Genomic DNA, 19,637 nt, shown 5'->3' on the forward strand with positions numbered 1-19,637 from the left:
CTGTCTGGACGAAATCTTTGTGAGGAAGACCACATGCACATGCTGCTACACTTGTAAAAAGAACAGGCCAGATCCTCAGTGGGAGTATATCCGTATAGCTCCCTTGACTTCGGTGGAGCTGCACCAATTTACAATTGCTGAGGATCAGAATTAAAGAACTGCACAGACAGAAACATACTCATTTTTAAAAACAAAAGAAATGTAGAGCCATGCTCTGCCCACAGATGCATGTGGGAGCTCAGGCTGAATCAGTGGGAGTTGTGAATGCAAATGTGAGGGTAAACTCTGACCTGTATTCTATTTTAATGTATTCCTCTCCTTTTCATCTATGTCTCTTGTGAAAAACACAGTCCTTTGGCAAGCCAACTTTTTCCCTCTCTTCCCCAAGTGTTAAAGTACTAGGCTGTGATTGGCTCTGGTACACTGAAAGGGAGGGTACATGGAATCTTTCTTCCCCCTCCTAATGACCCTCTGTGCAAGGGTCAGGCATAACCACAGTCCCTGAACTTGAGAATGTAAATGGCCTGCTCCCACCTAGTGAGCCCAGTAGCAAAAGCCAGCACAAAGGGGAGGGGTTGGGTGCAAGCACGTTCAAGGCTCTATGTGACAGAGTGTAGGGAGTTAACCAGTGAGCCTACACGCTGATCATTCTACACCAGTTAGTTCCCCCAGAGAAGGCAGACTGATGCAATTGAAGTTAATTATCTAATCAGGTGTGAGGGGTGGGTGAGCTAAAGAGCCAATTAGCCCATCAGCTGGAGACTGATAAGAAAGGCATAGGAAGGAAGGAAGAGGGAGAGAGGATCAGGCCTAACTGAGGCAGAGACCTCATAAAAGGGAGACCTCTGTTCCTCTGGAGTCCCGAAAGTCCCAAAAGCATGGAGGACGCTGTAAATAGCATTGCTGCATGGGACTGTAAAGGTGTTGGTGGAGGAAATGTAAAGAAATGGCATGGTGTGGGTACACAACCATGGAGTCTGAGCAAGTTCCTGTGGTGCTCGGAGGCAGGAGCAGACAGCGCCCTGTTACGCTGTAGAGCACCAGTCAGAGAAGCTGGCCATCTGTGAAGAAAGGAGTAGGCTACACCATCATTAAGGATGGACTCCTGGGGTCTCTAGAAAGGATCATAGTTTCAGAAGCACAATCACAACTTGAGCTCCTCCTGGTGCAGTGTGACTATATTGTCCCTGACACAGACCAGTGGATAAATTCCCCATCTATATAATGCCATGCTTTGGATTTCTTTTGGGCTTCCTTTATTATACTATGGTGCTAAATTAAATGACTTTTCCTAATTGCATTTGCTAAGTCTTCTCCCAACAAAGAATGAAAAGCATACCTCTGACAAACATGAATGCACTGTACTCGGTCACCCCTCCTTTTGTGATTATGCGCAGGGTGTATAAGCCTTCATCATCCTTGTTCAGATGCGTGAAAGACAGTGCTGCCTGGCCTTCTCCAAAGTACATTTTCGTCCACTTGGAGTCTTTTATTAGCACATCTGGAAGAGAATTGTGATCAAGCATGTGTCACTGAATTAGCAATAGCAATCTTCATCCAAGATCACTTCTGTGTTAATCAGTGGCACAGACTGCCGTTTATGCCAGCTTTACTCAACATGGTAGTGTTTGTATGCTATGAAAATATTTATCTACAAGAACAAAGCTGTGCCCCTGCAAACTCATTTGACCAATGAGTATGGGAAGAGGAGTGTACAATTTAGCTATTCTGTGCTGTACCTACTACAGCAAAGGAAATGATTTCCCTTCACCATCATTTTTAATACACTGACAAGAAAATATTTTAAACCCCGTTTTGAAACAATGCTGAAAATCTAAAGTACACAGTAACGACAGCAGTGTGTAATGTTTATGCCAGGGGTCGGCAACCTTTCAGAAGTGGTGTGCCGAGTCTTTATTTATTCACTCTAATTTAAGGTTTTGCGTGCCAGTAATACATTTTAATGTTTTTAGAAGGTCTCTTTCTATAAGTCTATAATATATAACTAAACTATTGTTGTATGTAAAGTAAATAAGGTTTTTAAAATGTTTAAGAAGCTTCATTTAAAATTAAATTAAAATGCAGAGCCCCCCAGACTGGTGGCCAGGACCCAGGCAGTGTGAGTGCCACTGAAAATCAGCTGCATGTGTGCCATAGGTTGCCTGCCCCTGGTTTACGCTTTTAAATACACTTTTCTACCTATTCAGGTCAAATGTCAGATTAGTCAAATTTCTTTCTTTAACTTTAAAGACCAGATTTCAGTTTAATCTGAAGCCTTGCTGTAAAGATACACTGACTCTGAAACCCTCCAGGCATGCCTGCTGAGCAACGAATCCAATTAAATCTGAATTTCTCAGAGGTCAGAGGTGGCGCCCCACGATTAGTATAAATTAGTCTGATTGACTAGTGAGATGGGAGCAATGAAATGAGCAGAATATTTTATGATGGCCAAGGAAGTCCCTCAGTCTCCTTTTCTTTTAATCACTGATAGGAGAACTTTTGATTTTTAACCCATTGAGTTCTATTATAATCAATGCAGCAGCATTACGTTCAAAGTTAAGCCACAGCGCTATGCTTGATTATTGCCCTGTTGCTCAAATACACTTTGGAGTAGATATTCAAAAGGTTGCAGACAAATTATTGTAGCCAATGAATATATATACTGAACACAGAGCTGCACAGGGGGTGGAAAAAAATGTGCCACGTCTTCAAGTGATAAAGCTGACAGTAAAGGACCGGGTAATGAATATCTGGCCATCAGCCTACATAAATTGAAGCAATACGTTATTACCTAGGCATTTCCTCCAAGCCTGATTCTTAAGGAAATATTTCAGGATTTGTACAAGGTAATTTCAGTGAGACCTCTTTCCAGCTCTTAATCATGGCATTCCTACATTTCCTCCTTTCTATTGCATTTTGCACAGTTTGTGCTCACTGCATTGTATAGAGCTGTGTGAACAGTTTGGGGTGAAAGCTGAAAACCCCCTGCAGCTAAAACTTTTGCATTTTCTTTTTAATTTTTTTCCAATTTATGAAAAACTTGGAACAAAGTGATCACAATGAAATACAAGCCTGAGTGCTCAGCTCCTGTGAAAATCAGGCCACTTACTTAGGTGCCTGAATGTGGACATGGGTTCCTTCCTTTAGGCACTCAAGTTTGAAAATGTAGGGGCTTCAGTGACTTCCCAAGCAAGGCCAGAGAGGGAGTCAGCTTTGGAGCCTAGAATAGGACTCAGGAGTTCTGTCTGTCAAGGCAGTTATGTGGTCTGCTATGACCATAATATCTGAGTTCCAGGCTCTCCGTTCTGAACTCAAACTACTAGAATATGCCTCTTTCTCGATGTACTATATGCTATCAATTCCTCCAGAATCTGTTAGAGAATGAGTCTGGAAGTGCCAGGGATCTTGACTCACTCAAGATGCCCTGAAAACTCAGAGCTCTGCCATGTGTTAGTTAGGCCAAACGTTCCCTAAAAGTTGCAGCTTGTTTCTGTTGAAATCACATATGCACTGATAGAAATTACTGTGTTTGGGGGTTTTCCCTCACATTAATTTCCCATGTTACATATTATGTTCTGTTAAAATATCAGCCAAATTCTGCACTCTCACTTTATGTAAATCTAATGCAACTCCTTGGACCTCCATGGAGTCCTTCAGATACCTGTATAAATGAGTGAAGAATCTGACCCTACATCTTTATAATTTATTTATTACTTTAGAATTAAAAAAAAAATCTGCAACCAGCCAAAATCATATCCAAACTGGATTTAGATGTACAATCTTCAATAATAATTTCAGTACAGGTTCTTTAGCATCTTAAACTGGTTTAAATTAAGGTAGGAATTTTAAACGTACTACTTATAGAGTCAGAGACTTGAAACCATTTCAGAGGATTTGATTCAATAGATTTACATATCTCCTAGAGTTTAGTGACCAACAACTGCTCTGAAGTTTATTAATTTTGAATAAACACAAAATTCTCTTGCGTATAATTAATATAAATAAACCACAGAGAACCATCTCAGGTCTTTAGTTGTCTATCATTTGCATAATAAAATAAAATTTAAGAAAAATAGAAATTATTTTAATACCAACCCAGAATTAAATATAACTTGTCTGAAATAATAGATGTTAGTCCAAGATTTCAGTTCCAGGCCAGCGTCCCTCTAAAACCAGAGCACTTTAAAAGATAGTCATCATGTTAGTTCTATTATTAACCTTCTAGACCCCCAAAATTTATGCAGTGGGTCTCCTGGCCTAAAATTGTCACTGCCGTGATTTGAAGTATATAGCAGGTGTTCACTGCAATAACATAATAATCACATTAATCCCTGCTATTCTTAGGGAGAATCTCTGCCACATAAGCTTCCCCATGATGTCAGTGTGATACGCATGTGCGCAACGGAGGTCAGTTTTTACCACTAGTGTTCAATAGAACAATACTGTTTTATTTTTCATTAAATCATTTGGATATTGGACTGAAATCCTAGCCTCATTCAAGTCAATGGCAAGACACTCACTGACTTCAGTGGGGCCAGGATTTCACCCCCAATCTTCACCTCAATGAGGATATTCTTATCTCAGTGCTTGAGGAAGTTACACCAACTGTACAAATCTTCACATATTTTAATGAGAATTAAGGGACTAAACCTACAGGCCCAAATCTTGAAGTCCTTTTCCAGTTTTCATAATTCAAGGAAAATTCCCACTGAACTAAAAATTGAGTACCATTGGACATCTGTTGGATACCTGCAATTCCAATTAGCTTCAGTGGCAGCTGATATAAATTTCAGATGCTCAGCACCTTTCTGGATTGGGCCTAGTCAGAGTTTTGCCTGACTAACAACAATGTACAAACTGATGGCTGAAACAAGCTCCCAGTTCTGACAGTAACAAAAAGGCTTTGGTGGGAGCAGGTTCAGCACCCAGAATACAGGCATCAAGTTTTGGCCCACAGTGAATAAAATTGTAGTTATTTTTTATTATTTGTATTGTGGTAGCACTGAGGAGCTCCAGTCTTGGAACAGGACCCCATGTGCTAAGAATTGACAAACCCAGAACAAAAAGGCAGTCCCTGCCCCAAAGGATCAGGCATCTCCAGCCAAAACCCACTCCTGCTTTATGTAAACAAATAGTCTTGTATTTTTCCTATCTATCTTGTTTGCCCCGTTGTTGTTTGTCACTTTCACACATACACCTTGGTGATGGTGAGTATTTCCATCAGACTGGCAGGGGCACAATTCCAGCAACAGTTGTGTGGGAATCCTTCCTCCAAAATGTGGGCACTTCAGAGAGAGGCTGCCCCAAGTGATCGTGACAACTGATCCATATTCTCACTACATCCAGGCTGTCCTCTTCAGAGTCTTGCCCGAGAATATCTGGGTACGTTGGTGAGAGAAATCTCTAGTGATCCCTCCTAACAGCCAATTAACATATTTGTATTAGTTACTTTTATGTTTTATGAATGATTTATTTAAAAATAAATATCCTTGCCTTCCTCCCCCGTCCCAAAAAATCCCTAAAATTACACCAATAGGTATAAATTAAAGAGTGTTCATGCAGGATTCTAACACACAGCCACCCAAAGAATTTCAGCCTGGACTGCACAATGGGAAGTCTTGGCTACTGAAGTGGCTAAAAAACATTTGAATGCCTTTGTGGTTATGTTTCTCTGAGCACATGGGGCTGTTGCTCCACAAATGTCCTTCTCCAATAACCAGGTTCCTTCTATCTATGTACTTACATGACTCCATCACTACAGTATGTGATCACCTCCCAAGTGTTTAAAAATAGAAATAACAACAAAATCATTCTGTGTCTCTTCCTTCCTAGCTTGTAGGAGAAATGGAATTATTATTTCACACGTATATTTAGTTGTTTGCTTATAACATTTGTTTGGATGGATGAGAGCCTTTTTTCTGTGTCCACCTGTGTGTCAAGAGTTTAGCATGAAGAAGTCAAATTAACTATGACAGCCACCCAACAACCATGAAGAGACCAATGATATTCTGGGAGAGGGGGGCTTATTAGGGCCTTTGTAAATCTCCACACTTCTGAAACAATTAACATGATAGATGCCTCTTTCTCTGTAGGATGATGTGTGGTTGGCACTGCCTACAGGTACAGTAGAATCTCAGAGTTACAAACACAAGAGTTACGAACTGACTGGTCAACCACACACCTCATTTAGAACCAGAAATACGCAATCAGGCAGCAGAGACAAAAAGAAAAAAGTAAATACTGTACAGTACACTACTGTACTAAATGTAAACTACTAAAAAAATAAAGGGAAAGTTTAAAAAAAGATTTGACAAGGTAAGGAAACTGTTTCTGTTCTTGTTTCATTTAAATTAAGATGGTAAAAAGCAGCATTTTTCTTCTGCATAGTAAAGTTTGAAAGCTATATTAAGTCAATGTTCAGTGGTAAACTTTTGAAAGAGCAACCATAACATTTTCTTCAGAGAGTTATGAACAACCTCTATTCCTGAGGTGTTCGTGACTCTGAGGTTCTACTGTACCTATGCAAATCCTCAGCAGTTGAATCTGTGTCTCGACAGTTGACACTAAGTTCAGGCTCCTTCAAATTGCCCGGTTAGCATCTCCATAACTCTCTGTGTCCCTTACCTAGTTATTTTGGCACATACTTCTTCTTACTCTTCAAACATGGTCATTTTGGACAACACTCACTCCAGCAGGGTTGGACTATGAAAGAAAATATCTCTTATCTGAGATAGTCACAGAAGGTAAAAAAGATGTATTGGGAACTGTGTTACAATCAATCTTTTTTCTCTTAGGAAGGTGAATTCTAAGCCTACACACAGACTTGAGGGAAGGAATCTGCACCTGAACAATTAAAACTCAGTTACATGGAGGCATGTACATTATCTACATTATGTGCAAATCTACTTACCATCTCTGTACCATTCAGCACGAGGTCGAAGCCTAGTCAGAGCCGGAGTGATCAGCAGAGCACATTTGAGGGTAACTGTTTCGCCTTCCATCCCAAAGGTGACACCAAACTTCTCCAAAAACTGAACATCAATATGGGTGAAGCAAACTTCTGATGGCAGGGGCACTGCACACAGAGAAACCAGGAGACTATTGAGCACTAGTTCATGATACTTGGCACTAGAGGATTATTGTCCAGATAAGAACAATAGATGGAATCCAGAGCTGATACATAGTGCTGGTCAATACTTGTAGCTGGGAAGTTAAAAACATATGGACATCTTCCATTGTGACATCTTAACATTTAGAAAGCAAAGTCAGAGGCAATATTTATTATTTTGAGCTGAAAAAATATTCCTCGGGCTCCTGACAATGATAAAATTGAATAACGTGTCTACATTTTCTCACAAATAGGAAAGCATACTTACAATTGATGGGTAATATCCCACCAGGGTATGGCTCTTCATCCCCTCTGAACCCTGTAAAATAAGGACAGTTAAGATCCAACCCAAACGAGTATGATATTTATTTCTTATTTGTAGCAGTGTTGGTACCAGGATATGAGAGACACAAGGTAGGTTAGGTAATATCTTTTATTGGACCAACTTCTGTTGGTGGAAGGCACAAGCTTTCAAGATTCAGACAGCACTTTTCTTCAGTTCTGGAGAAAATAACCAGAGTGTCTGAACTCAATACAAGGGGGAACAGATTATTGAGCATAGGGGTTCCACACATACTGTAGGAGGCCACTTAAAATGATGTGGACAATCAAGGGTTGGCAGACAGCAGTGTGTGTTAGGCTAGGTCCACACTACCCGCCCAGTTCGGCGGGTAGAGATCGATCTTCTGGGATCCATTTATCGCGTCTCAGCTGGACGCAATAAATCGATCCCAGAAGCGCTCCCCCGTCGACTGCAGAACTCCTGCTCGCCGAGAGGAGGAAGCGCTGTCGACGGGGGAGCTTGCCTGCGCCGCGTGGACCCACAGTAAGGAAACTTAGTTCGATCTAGGAAACGTCGACTTCAGCTACACTATTCTCGTAGCTGAAGTTGCGTTTCCTAGATCGATCCCCCGCCCCAGTGTGGACCAGCCCTTACAAACTGTTGTAGCAAGCCATAAAACCAGTGTCTCTATTAAGTCCATGGTTTTTAGTTTCTAGCAGAGTTAAGAATGTTTGTCCCCAGGCTCATCTTTTGAGGGTGCTATGCAGGTTTCCTTTGAGGATGAGGACTGATTTTTTTATTATATTTATTCCAGGTTTAATTGCTATATAGGACTTACTCCTCACAACCACAGCAGCATTGGTTGACACCTGCCCATGGACATTTGTTGCAACTGCTGTATAGGTAGCAGTATCATCAAAATTAGCTCTGTGGGGGAAAGAGGAAAATAAAGTACTGTTAATATAAACAACATTCATAAGTAAAGATCATAATCGTTTACACTACAAATCAAAGGGTTCCACTCAAAAACAAAGAGGACCAGATTCTTTTCTAAACTCATTTGGGGCGGGAGGGCAACCAGGTGGTAATGACTCCCTAATTGTCTGCCGCAGTCCCAGCCCTGTCACAGGTTAGAGCCCTGAGGGGGCTGTAGAATCATAAGCAAGCTAGCAATGTTCTCCAGGGAACCATCCCCCAGATGGGGATAGCTGGAGTACATCACACTCTTCTCTGACCATTCTTTCTCCCCACTTCTCTTACACACATCCTTCACATCCTCCCCCGCCGCCCCCTGTCCTCCAAGCCCCCTGTGTCAGGTATTGAGGGAAGAGAGGCGTAGCAAACACTATCCCTGCTGGAATTCCCCTTCTACAGAGTTATCCCCAGCAGGGAATTGCAAGCAGTTTCTTTTCCCTTTGCACCACTCAGGCAGCACACAGGTAACAGAGCAGTCCAGGGAATCTGGCCTAATATTGCTGTAGATAAATGGGTTTGACCTGATATTTTTTTATTTAAGAAAAGAAGTTGATTAAGGAACAATCAACTTTTTATTTTTTTAAAGGATCATTAGTGCAGCAGCACAGGATCTAATGGTGGAATAATTCACTCTCCACAGCCTTCTTTGATGTGGAACTGGCATGTTTGCATATCTGTTTGTGTTAAGATTCCAGTGCAAACTTCCACATCCAAGGACAATGGGCCTGATTCTTTTTACACCGGAGTCAAACAGATGTAATTTCACTGGAGTTACACTGATTTAAAGTACGGGAAAAGAGAATAGCTCTTTGTATTTTGGTTGCGTAAAAATAAATGTTACGTAAACATACATGACACGTGTATATGTTCGTGATCTGAGGACTTCGTGCAATTTAAGGGAAGCTCTATCCATTTATTGGAGACCATGACTTTTAAGAAGCAACACTGCACATGCCTGCACTCACTTTCATCTCAGAAGAATAATTTGGTATCATCCTGGAAACTCTCAGTTGAAATGGATAAAAATATGGCTACAAGATTATGGACACCAAGCATGAAAGAACAAAACAAACTGAAAAAAGTTTGATGCAAAATACCCAAGAGGATTGCAGACTTTGTGGCATACAGCATGGGTGTTGCTAAAGTGGCAGGCATGTCACACACTTGCTTTTGAGCCTTGTCATATACTCTGGACTGTGACATGCCACAAAGTGAAACAACCCATCCTGCTTACTTTCAGAAATTTACCTTTTGGTGAGAGTAAACATGACCAGATGATGGGTCAAGCAATGGAATTACATCAGTACAAATGTCCAGGGCTCATGGCTCCCCCTAAAGGCAGATCTCCAGCCATGCATTTTACAAAACAAAGTGGCAAAATACAGAGTATATTTTACAATTAGTTATCAAAGACACGATAACAAACCCTGAGACTGGCTTGTGTTACCACAAAAGCCCAGGATAGTGCCCTAAACACGACAGCACTGTAGAGTTACTATGAAATACTGTATGCTGGGAAAACAAATTAAGCAAATTTTAACTCACAATAGATGCTTTTTTAAAACACGCTCAAAGAATAAACCAATAATTGTTCACAAATCTATCTAAAGTTTAACTGATCCTTTGCTATGGTAGCTGATCTCATGAAACTTTGGATATGAATTCTTAGCTTGTTAATATGATATTTCTGTACTTAGGCTTTATAAAAAACACGGAAAGAAAATATAATATAATGTAAAATAACATTAACAGCGTGATGCAAAATGTCAAATGCAAGGAAAACCTGCAGTAAGTTTTCCACTCTCTTCTTAGCCCACCCAATAATGCCTAAGTATTGAAACATACATGGGATATAGGATTCATACTCTTTCCACAACCCACCACCACAATGCCTTGGTACAATGAAACAAGCAAAGAATGAACTGAGAGCTTTAATCTTAGATTTCTTTGCTTTCATTATTATTTAACATTTTTACTTGACTTAGTACTGATAACTGGAGGACCAAATGATAATATATCAAAAGGATAACTTTTAACCAAATACCACTTTAAAAATAGTGGACAAGGCATCTTTACTCAGCATTTGCTTTCGTACCTATTAGTGCAGAGGTTCTCAAACTTCATTGCACCGTGATCCCCTTCTGACAACAAAAATTACTACATGACCTCAGGAGGGGGGACTGAAGCCTGAACCCACCAAGCCCCACTGCCCCGGGTGGAGGGGGGCAAAGCCCGAGACCTGCTGCTCTGAGCAGGGGTGGGGGCAAAGTTGAAGCCTATAACCTGAGCCCACTGCCAAGGGCTGAAGCCCTTGAGCTTCGGCCCTAGGCAGTGGGGCTTGGGCTTTGACCCCGAGGCCCAGCAAGTCTAAGCCAGCCCTGGGGTCCCAATCCACTTTGGGGTCCCAACCCACAGTTTGAGAACTGCTGCATTAGCATGATGTATTTGATTACTGGTAACCAGTTAACAAACGTTGCTAGTTATCAAAATTACACAGAATTCAGAACCATGATTTATTTAGTTACCACCAGGTGGCATGCAAGTAGTCAGGAAACTGTAGAAATGTCTTTTTTAAACTGATATAGGGCCCCATCCTGCCTTCCTTTTCCACTCAAACCTTTGTTTGACTCAAATCAGAATGCAAGAAATGCAGGATTGTTTCCATGAAATAAGAAAGCACAGTGAGATGTTTGATTATTTTTTCAAACGAATATATAAACATGCTGTCTCAAATTCTGCTATCAGTTACACATGTGAAACCCCATTGAAGTCAATAGGCTTATTCTGGCATAAGTGATAAGAATTTGGCCCGTAGTCAGTTTCCCCTGTTTGTGAAAGTCTTTCACAAAACATAAGGACAGAAAAACATTTTTAAAAGTAGCATAATTTAAAATCAGTAGTGCTGGTAGGGGATTTAGGTGGGTGAAGTATTTTTACTACTAATAATTAGAGCTGGGCAAAAAAAATTGTGCAAATCATTTTTTCCATTGGTTCCGCCAAAACAACTCACAAATTCAAGTCAATTTTGGCAAACTGCATCAGTCAAACACAAAAAAATTAAGAAATGTCAAACTGGTTCGTTTAGGATTTCTGAGACAAATCATTTCAACTTTTTGTTTTTTTAAAGATGATTTATTTTGGAATTTCACTTAATTTTATTTTAAAATATACTTTATAAAGGTAAACAACCTTGGAAAATAAACATTTAGGGTCAAAGAAATGTTTTGCTTGACCCCAAAACAAAAATTTTCAACTTTTTCATTATGCCTGAAAAATTGAACACGGTTTATTTTAGATAGATCTAAACTGTTTTTTGTTTTGTTTTTTCCTATTCAGCAGTTCAGCCACTAATCCAAAAAACTGGTTATTCACATAGCTCTACTAATCATTCTATTTTTGAAACTGACTAGATTTCAAGCTGACAAATTTCCATTAGCATCTAATGAAATGGGTTTTAGCCCACGAAAGCTTATGCCCAAATACATTTGTTAGTCTCTAAGGTGCCACAAGGACTCCTCGTTGTTTTTGCTGATACAGACTAACACTCTGAAACCCATTAGATCAGAGTAAATCTATACTTTGAGCTGGGGGTGCAACTCCCAGCTCGAGGAGACATACCCGTGCGAGCTGTGATTGAGCTAGCACACAACAATTACAGTGTAGCCACGCCTGCACAAGCAGTGGAAGGGGCTAGCCGCCCTGAATACGATCCTGTCCAAGACAGTAGGGATGTACCTCAGGTGACTAGCCCCACCTACTGCTCACCCTGCCACAGCTACGCTCTATTTTTAGCATGATCGCTCAATCAGAGCTACAGTGGGTAAGTCTCCTCGAGCCAGAATTTACACCTCCAGTTCAAAGTGTAGACATACCCGCCATGGAGGAAAGCTATTTGATCTTATATGTACATACAGGTTTCTTCAGTTTTATGTAAACATGCAAAAGATATTTATATTAATATAAATATGAGTGGTTTGTGACACTCTGGCTTCTGTGCAATTTATAACCTGAAGATACACATTTGCTAGAGACTACTACTTTGAAATTTGACAATTGACCATTTCCTGCTATGTCTCTCTAATCTAGCTCTGCCTCATATGAGTTACACCAGTTTAGGATTCGTCTACACTGCAAGTGAAGGTGTGATTGCAACTCAGGTAGGCATAACCGTGCTACCTTTAATCTAGTTAGCATGGCTAAAACTTTAGCAGTGAAGACACAGTGGCATGGACTTAAGCATGGACTGTACATGCCGGCCCCTGATATTGAATATCAATACATACACGCATTCCCTAGCCTGTGCCAAAGCCTAAACTGCCGCGTCTTCACTGCTGTTTTCAGTTGAGCTAGCTAGATTAAAGCTAATTCAAGCTGCAATCACACAGCCGAATGCAATGCAAACAGACCTTTGAACGTCTTTAGATTCAGGGGTCACAATCAAGGTGATGTGTAAGATGGTCAGTGGGTGTAAGTTACACATCATGTTGGTTTAACGTGTACTTTGAGGGAGGCCAGAAAAAAGTGCAAGTTATACCAGCTCCTGATGATTCACCTTTGAATATGGCCCTAAGATTCAATATCAGTGAGCAAACTATCAGTTTTATTGAATGCATCTATTCTGGTTGGACATCTGAACAAAACTAAATTTCCTAAGTGATGATAGTCCAAGGTATACGGGATCTTGTGTAAAAATTAAGGTGGATTCTCGGTGTCTACAGAGGCTGGGGAATGGTTTCTTCATCAGTTATCCTAATATTCTGGTCAAGAATGTGTTTCCTAGACTTTGCAAAGATCAGATGAAATGGGTACAATTTACCTTCAATAGCATGAAATGGGAGGGCAGAATTAGGTCTGTCCCAAGATAATGATAGTTTGTGTGAAAGTAAAACTGCCCTGAATCTTTATCATGTTCTCGAGAGTTAATATTTGCACTGGGACCTTTACACTGGCATTTAAAATGTTCATTTAAAATGCACATGTTCATCCGTCTGGCTAGCGTAGATTGCACCGCAGGAGTGAAGAGTGAAATAACATTTTTGCCTGAATTGGCATTCATTTCAACCCATGTCAAAAACAGAATGGAGGCTGTAGTAACCATGCATTTGGTTAAAGACACCCACTTTTGGTATGAATTCAGTTGTCCCGAGTCTCTCCTATGCTGAGGCTCTTTTCCATTGCCCTGGCATAAAAGGGTGTAGATGTTCCCAGAGGATACCCTCTGGTACAGATGGTCAAAGTTTTGCTAACTTTCAAAAGATGGACAATGGGGATGGGAGGGCCCATAAAATTTCCCCCAACTCCCGGCCCTGCCTCCCCCCCCACACACACTTTATTTTAATCAGCTCTTCCTCTAGTATGAAGCTGGGGAAACGGATGGTTCTCCAGTCAGCACAGACCCAGCGTAAGATTTTGACACCTGCTTCCCAGGATAGGTGGCATGGCAGGGGTGGCTGAGGGTTGGAGGGACCATAGTTGGAGTGCACTGTGTTTCAGTTTTGCCGTGCTGCAAGTACAACAGCTTTATCCATGCTCCCAGTTTAGGAGGCATGTCCGTGCTGTGCTGGGGGAGGGTGTGAGAAGGGGTGTGGCTGGAATGCATAACAGCCCCTATGGTGTTTGCGGGTCATAGCCGCAGTCCCCTTTATAGCCTCCTCCACTAACTGTCTCCCGTATGAAGGAAGATTTTTGTCAGAAACTCTACCAAATTGAACTCATGAAGTTTCATGGTCCTTCTGTCCTTCTTCCACTGCAGGAGTAGCCACAACATGGTCCTCGGTCAGTCACTTTGTCTTTTACCTCATTCCATAGTTTGTAGTTATTGCAGCTCAGCTTGTATGTTCTAGGGTGGGAACTCACCTGTAGTTCTGTGCCTGTGCCATTCTTTGTATTCAAGCAGTGGGATATTTAACAATTAGACATGATTATTATTCAAGCATTCTGTCCCATAGAAGCTAGAGCCTCCTCTGAGCAACAGCCTGCCACCTGCTGCTCTGCAGTTCAGAACCCTGCCTTTCAACATGACTTTTTGGCCGTGCAGTCACACCCCATATCCTTACGCACTGATTGTTCTTCCCATAGAACCTGGCTACAGCACAAGGGATGGCATTCGTCCCTCTCAATATTAAATCTAGAAAAGCATAAAGCATTCAGTCTGTACTAGTACCTCACCTGCCGTGCAGTGACATTTGTACAGGCACGACACTTACACAATTTTGGGGGGGTTCTGTTTTATTTTTTAAAGCAATGCTTGTAGAAGTTGGAAACTGGGAGCTCTGGTTAGGCCTACTGCAGCAGGGCTTACACAGCCGTATGCAGTCTTCCCCACATCACCACACAAATCTGCTGATGCTCTCTCAAGCCCTCTGCTATTGCAGTTCTAGACCGTCCTTAAACAAGGACTGCAGTTAGTCATGCAGGAGCGAGGGACCTAACAAAAGGCTAGATAAAGCCTGACCTCTACACCATGCGTATGAGGCAGTATCTAGCTGCACCACCCCACAAGGAGCCTGGGAAATCTGAGGCCTGGTCTACAGAGGAAAGCTATATAGCACAATAGCTGCATCAGCCAGGGGTGTGAAAAAGCTACACACCTGCCCAACATAGTTATGCCAACAAGATGCCCACTCAGCTAAAGTAATGGCCTCCCAGGGTTTCATCAACATAACTAACTTTATTCAGGGAGGTAATGTTCCTACAGCAACAGTAAAACCTCTTCTGTCAGTATAGTGCATCTACACTATAGGGCCATGCCAGCATAGCTATGCCAGTATAGTCTCCAGAGTGTTGACATACCCACACTTCCTTCCCTGCTCCCTGTTTCTCCCAAGGAGGTAATGTACTGCAGTTCATACTCCAACCACTCCCCTGATGAGGTGTGGGATTACAGGGTACAGAGACACTGCTCTCTCACCTGCACCCAAGCCACAACCTCAGGAGCTCCAATTCAGTCATACAGTCTTGACAAAAGCAAGGTGATCCATGCTGGAAGAAATCTTTTGACCTAGTCACAAACATTGCTGTGTCTAAATTAACTGTAAACAGTGAGAGGAGAGATCTAAATGTTATTGTAGACAACAACAAAAACCCCTGATCAGTAAAAGTAAAGGTGCAACAGCAGTAAAAAAGAATGTATAAGCATTCCTTAGAGGGTTTTTTTCCTTCCTTAGAGGTTTTTAAGGTCAGGCTTGACAAAGCCCTGGCTGGGATGATTTAGTTGGGAATTGGTCCTGCTTTGAGCAGGGGATTGGACTAGATGACCTCTTGAGGTCCCTCCCAACCCTGATATTCTATGATTCTATGATTCTATGACTGGGATAAAAATAATACAGAAAATGTATTCTGCCATTATATAAAATCAGTGATACATCTGCATCTGGAATACTGTGTTCATCCTAGCTCAAATGAATAGAGCAGAAACAGAGCCTGTTCAGAGCCAGGAAAAAAAGAATCAGAGGCAAGGAAAGGCTCCCATATGAAGAAATATTGAAAAGATTGGCCTTCTGTCTTAACTAAGGAGGCCCATCTAGTGGGCATAATAAAGACAAAAAAATAATGACTAGTATAGGAAAATGATCCTATTTCTCCTATTGCAAGAACAAGGGGACATTCAATGAAATCAAAAAGCAGAAGTTTTAAAGAGTGAAATGAAAATACTTCATAATGACCATGGGAACACATTGCTATGTGATATCATTGAAGCTAAATCTGATTAACACAAGAATAGAACATTTATACTGATAATGAGAACATTCACACTTACATTAGATAGGTTACAGAAATAGAAGGGATATAAACCTGTATGCTCCAAGGCATACTCCAGTTGCTAATTGGTTAGGGTTAAGAAGAAATTTCCCCTATGGGTAGGCTATTCCATAGCGGTCCCCTGAATGGTTTATTGTGCCTTCTTCTGAAACATCTGGTATTGGCTGCTGTTAGAGACAGGATACTGGACTAGAGGGACCAGTGGCCTGATGCAGTATGGCAGTTCCTATGTTTCTGAGAATTGTGAAATGGGATTTGGGGAAGTGCACAAGTTAGAATTACAATGCAACCATCAATACCATTTGTCTTTACTACTCAAGACAGAACTTAAACTCAGGTACCCTAGCATAAGACCCCTCCAAGCAGCCAGAAATCAACAGTATATGAAAAGGGTTGTGTCATGTGAATCCAGAAGACATGATAAATTGACCAAAGTATGTCTTAAAAATCTGAGACGGAGCTATGAAGGTGATCTGGGTTACTGTACAGGTTGTGAGTCCTCTGAGATAAATGGGGAAATGAAAGTTTCCAGTTACAATTTTAAAATGAGGTAATACTCTGTTTTTGGCATCTCAAGAATTTTTCCATTTGGGGACAAGAAACACCCAGTATATTCATAGGAATAAATGTCACACTTGCATCATAAGTAAAAGTTCACTACATAAGCCTCGGAGAAGTGCTAAGAAGACAGCCAAGAAATTCCAAAGCCATTTTAAGTGACCACAGCTCAGATGACATGTAGCTCAGCACTTTGGTATGGACAGCTGAGAAGAGTACAGAAGTGGCTAGGTAAATAATCTTAGCTGTTCTATATCCAAAAAAAATTTATGCACATTTCAGATAGTTGGATCTTCCATTTTAAGGACTATACCACATCTTTTTTCTCCTTCCAAATACAAGAAATAGGCAGGATTTTTTTTTTTTGTATTAAAAAGTATAGCTAGTAATATCAAAGTGAGCTTTTATTTCTTGCATGTCTAAGGCTCTACTTAACTTGCGATATTGCAGAAATTGCGTATTCTGCAATATTAGGCTTACACTGAATTTTGACAGCGGGAGGTATGGGAGTAGTGTGGGGCTGACATCAGAGCCCTGGGCAGCCAACAGCAGGAGCCCGCACTCTCAGCCTCGGGTGGCCAACAGCAGAAAATAGCAGAAAAGTAATAATGGACTTTATTACTGCAAATAACAAGGTTCATTATTACTTTTCCACAATTTTCCATGGCTTGTCCGTAACTCAGCTGCAATTTTTGACGATCATCTCACAATTCAAGAAGAGCCTTGTGCATGTCATATTTCTATCATTTTCATACAGTCCACAAACCAGTTTCACATCAAAGAAAGTGGTAATAAAGTAGCTTAGTGGAGTTTAGAAATGTTAGTTCAAGAAAGTGTATGCCTCAGAGTTAGAATCAGTCATGAAGCTGCCCCAATTAGACAGGATCTTTTTGGCAAACAACTGTTAAACAAGGAAAAGGTGAATGATTCAGGGAGCAGTTGGGAAGCTTCACTTGGAAAAGAATGTATTGGCAGAGAATAGGAAAGATGAAGTGAGTGTATGGGTGCCAGGGGTTAGCTGTTTGGATAAGTGTGGGTGTGCCTGGGTGAGTATGTATGGGCGTAGGTTCCAGTGGGTGGTGGTTAGGCAAGAGGGAATACCAGAGGTGAGTATGAGTGCATGTGGGAGCCTTTCTGGGTGCCTATGGATGACTCTATTGGTGTGTCTGGGTGAGTGAGAGTAGGTATGGATGCATATGGGAGAGTGGGTGGCTGTCTAGGTGAGTGCGGGTGCCTGGTAGGGAGGAGAGGGGGGAAATATTTGGGGAGGGGAACAATCACCATCCCGGCCAGGCACCAACACATCCACCATATTCCCCTAGACCAGGGATCGGCAACCTTTGGCACGCGACCCACCAGGGTGAGCACCCTGGTGGGCCGGGCCGGTTTGTTTACATGCCGCATCCACAGGTTGGGCCAATTGCGGCTCCCACTGGCTGTGGTTTGCCGTTCCAGGCCAATGGGGGCTGCGGGAATCAGCGGCCAGCACAACCCTCGGCCCGCGCTGCTTCCCACAGCCCCCATTGGCCTGGGACGGTGAACCGCAGCCAGTGGGAGCCGCGATCGGCCAAACCTGCGGATGCGGCAGGTAAACAAACTGGCCCAGCCCACCAGGGTGCTTACCCTGGTGGGCCGTATGCCAAAGGTTGCCGATCCCTGCCCTAGACATCCATCCACTGGCACAACAAAAGGCACTCAAAAAACTAATTCACTCACCCCCATGCTACTCACAAGCAACCATACCCACATTCCTGCACACAGCCACCTGCTGGCACCAACAAAGGCGCCCAGGTACAATCACACTCATCCTAGGTGCCAACCCACTGGCACTCAGTCACCCAAACATCACCCACTAGCAACCACTCTCACTCTCCCAAATAGCAATGGAAGAGTTTTTCCATTCTCACTGCTGGACAGGCTGCCTGCATCTCTCACCAGCCTTCTCTAGCACCCAAAGGGCCAGGACAGATGGTAGGGGTCAGCCATGATCTGGGCCCTTAAAGGGTGTGGGAAGTGGCCAGCAAACTGAATTCTGAAGTTGGGGGAGGAGGCTAATAGTCTCCTCCCTCATCCAGGGAAGTGAGTAAAGAATAAAGATAAGTGGGGCAGAGACCGGTGACTATTACGGAAGTCTCCTAGACAGGAATAAATTTCTCCACTACCCACTGGAGCCAAAAGAAGGAGGTTAGGGATTAGCTATCCCTTTCTACAGAAGCCAAAGGTTTGGGGACAGGGCTTCCTGCTTCAAGCAGAAGGAATGGTGCACTATTGTTCCTCTACGTCTGCCTGGCCTACCTCAGGACTATGGTTGATGGCTGGAGACAGGATGAGTGAGTGAATATTTTGCCAGCCAAATATCACACACAAATGTTCAAACTGTTTGAATGTAGCCTGAGGTCATATTTTTGGTAAATTAGTAAGGACAGATGAAAATATTTAGACACTTATTTTTCTGTCTTGACACCATTGTTCCGTCCACACTATTGTTGCTTTTGGGTTTTTTTAAACTTGTACCAAGTCATTATTATATGTGAAATACAGTATTGCAATTCTGTGTCCCAGCTGAGGTTTAGTGAGGGGTGGTTGGGAGTGCTGACACTTGTTACGACATTTGTTTTTCTTTCATGCCAGACTTTTAAACCATTATGTCTTGAAGACAATTTAAATTAGATAAAAATATATTTTCAGAACTTAAAACCTTTTAAAGAAACCACTGGACTCTCCCATCCCCAATCACAGGAAAACAAATACAATGAAGAGCTAAGGTAAGCAAAACATGACAACCTGCTAACAGAGCCAAATACCATCCGTTGAATTTTCTAGCCACAACTAGCTAAACTTTTCTAAGCTTCAAGCTCTGAACAAAGAGTTGCTGCCATGATGGAATAGACTATTAAAGAAGATTGCCATATTTGGGGTCGGGAAGGAATTTTCCTCCAGGGTAGATTGGCA

The 19,637-nt window shown here is 41.9% G+C and overlaps 1 protein-coding gene across 1 annotated transcript in view; it reads right to left on the reverse strand.

Annotated features, from left to right (window-relative positions):
• MYOM2 (myomesin 2) overlaps nt 1-19,637 on the reverse strand; it is a 107,807-nt gene that overhangs the window by 73,836 nt on the left and 14,334 nt on the right. Inside the window, exons 6-10 of the mRNA XM_026656319.1 lie at nt 11,377-11,399; nt 8,230-8,318; nt 7,377-7,427; nt 6,911-7,075; nt 1,340-1,501 (exon numbers count right to left, since the gene is read on the reverse strand). Coding sequence (XP_026512104.1) covers nt 1,340-1,501; nt 6,911-7,075; nt 7,377-7,427; nt 8,230-8,318; nt 11,377-11,399 — 490 coding nt within the window. The remainder of the gene's footprint in view (nt 1-1,339; nt 1,502-6,910; nt 7,076-7,376; nt 7,428-8,229; nt 8,319-11,376; nt 11,400-19,637) is intronic.

This window comes from Terrapene carolina, unplaced genomic scaffold (genome assembly GCF_002925995.2).
Source record: "Terrapene carolina triunguis isolate 2854851 unplaced genomic scaffold, T_m_triunguis-2.0 Scaffold42, whole genome shotgun sequence".
Taxonomy (NCBI): domain Eukaryota; kingdom Metazoa; phylum Chordata; order Testudines; family Emydidae; genus Terrapene; species Terrapene triunguis.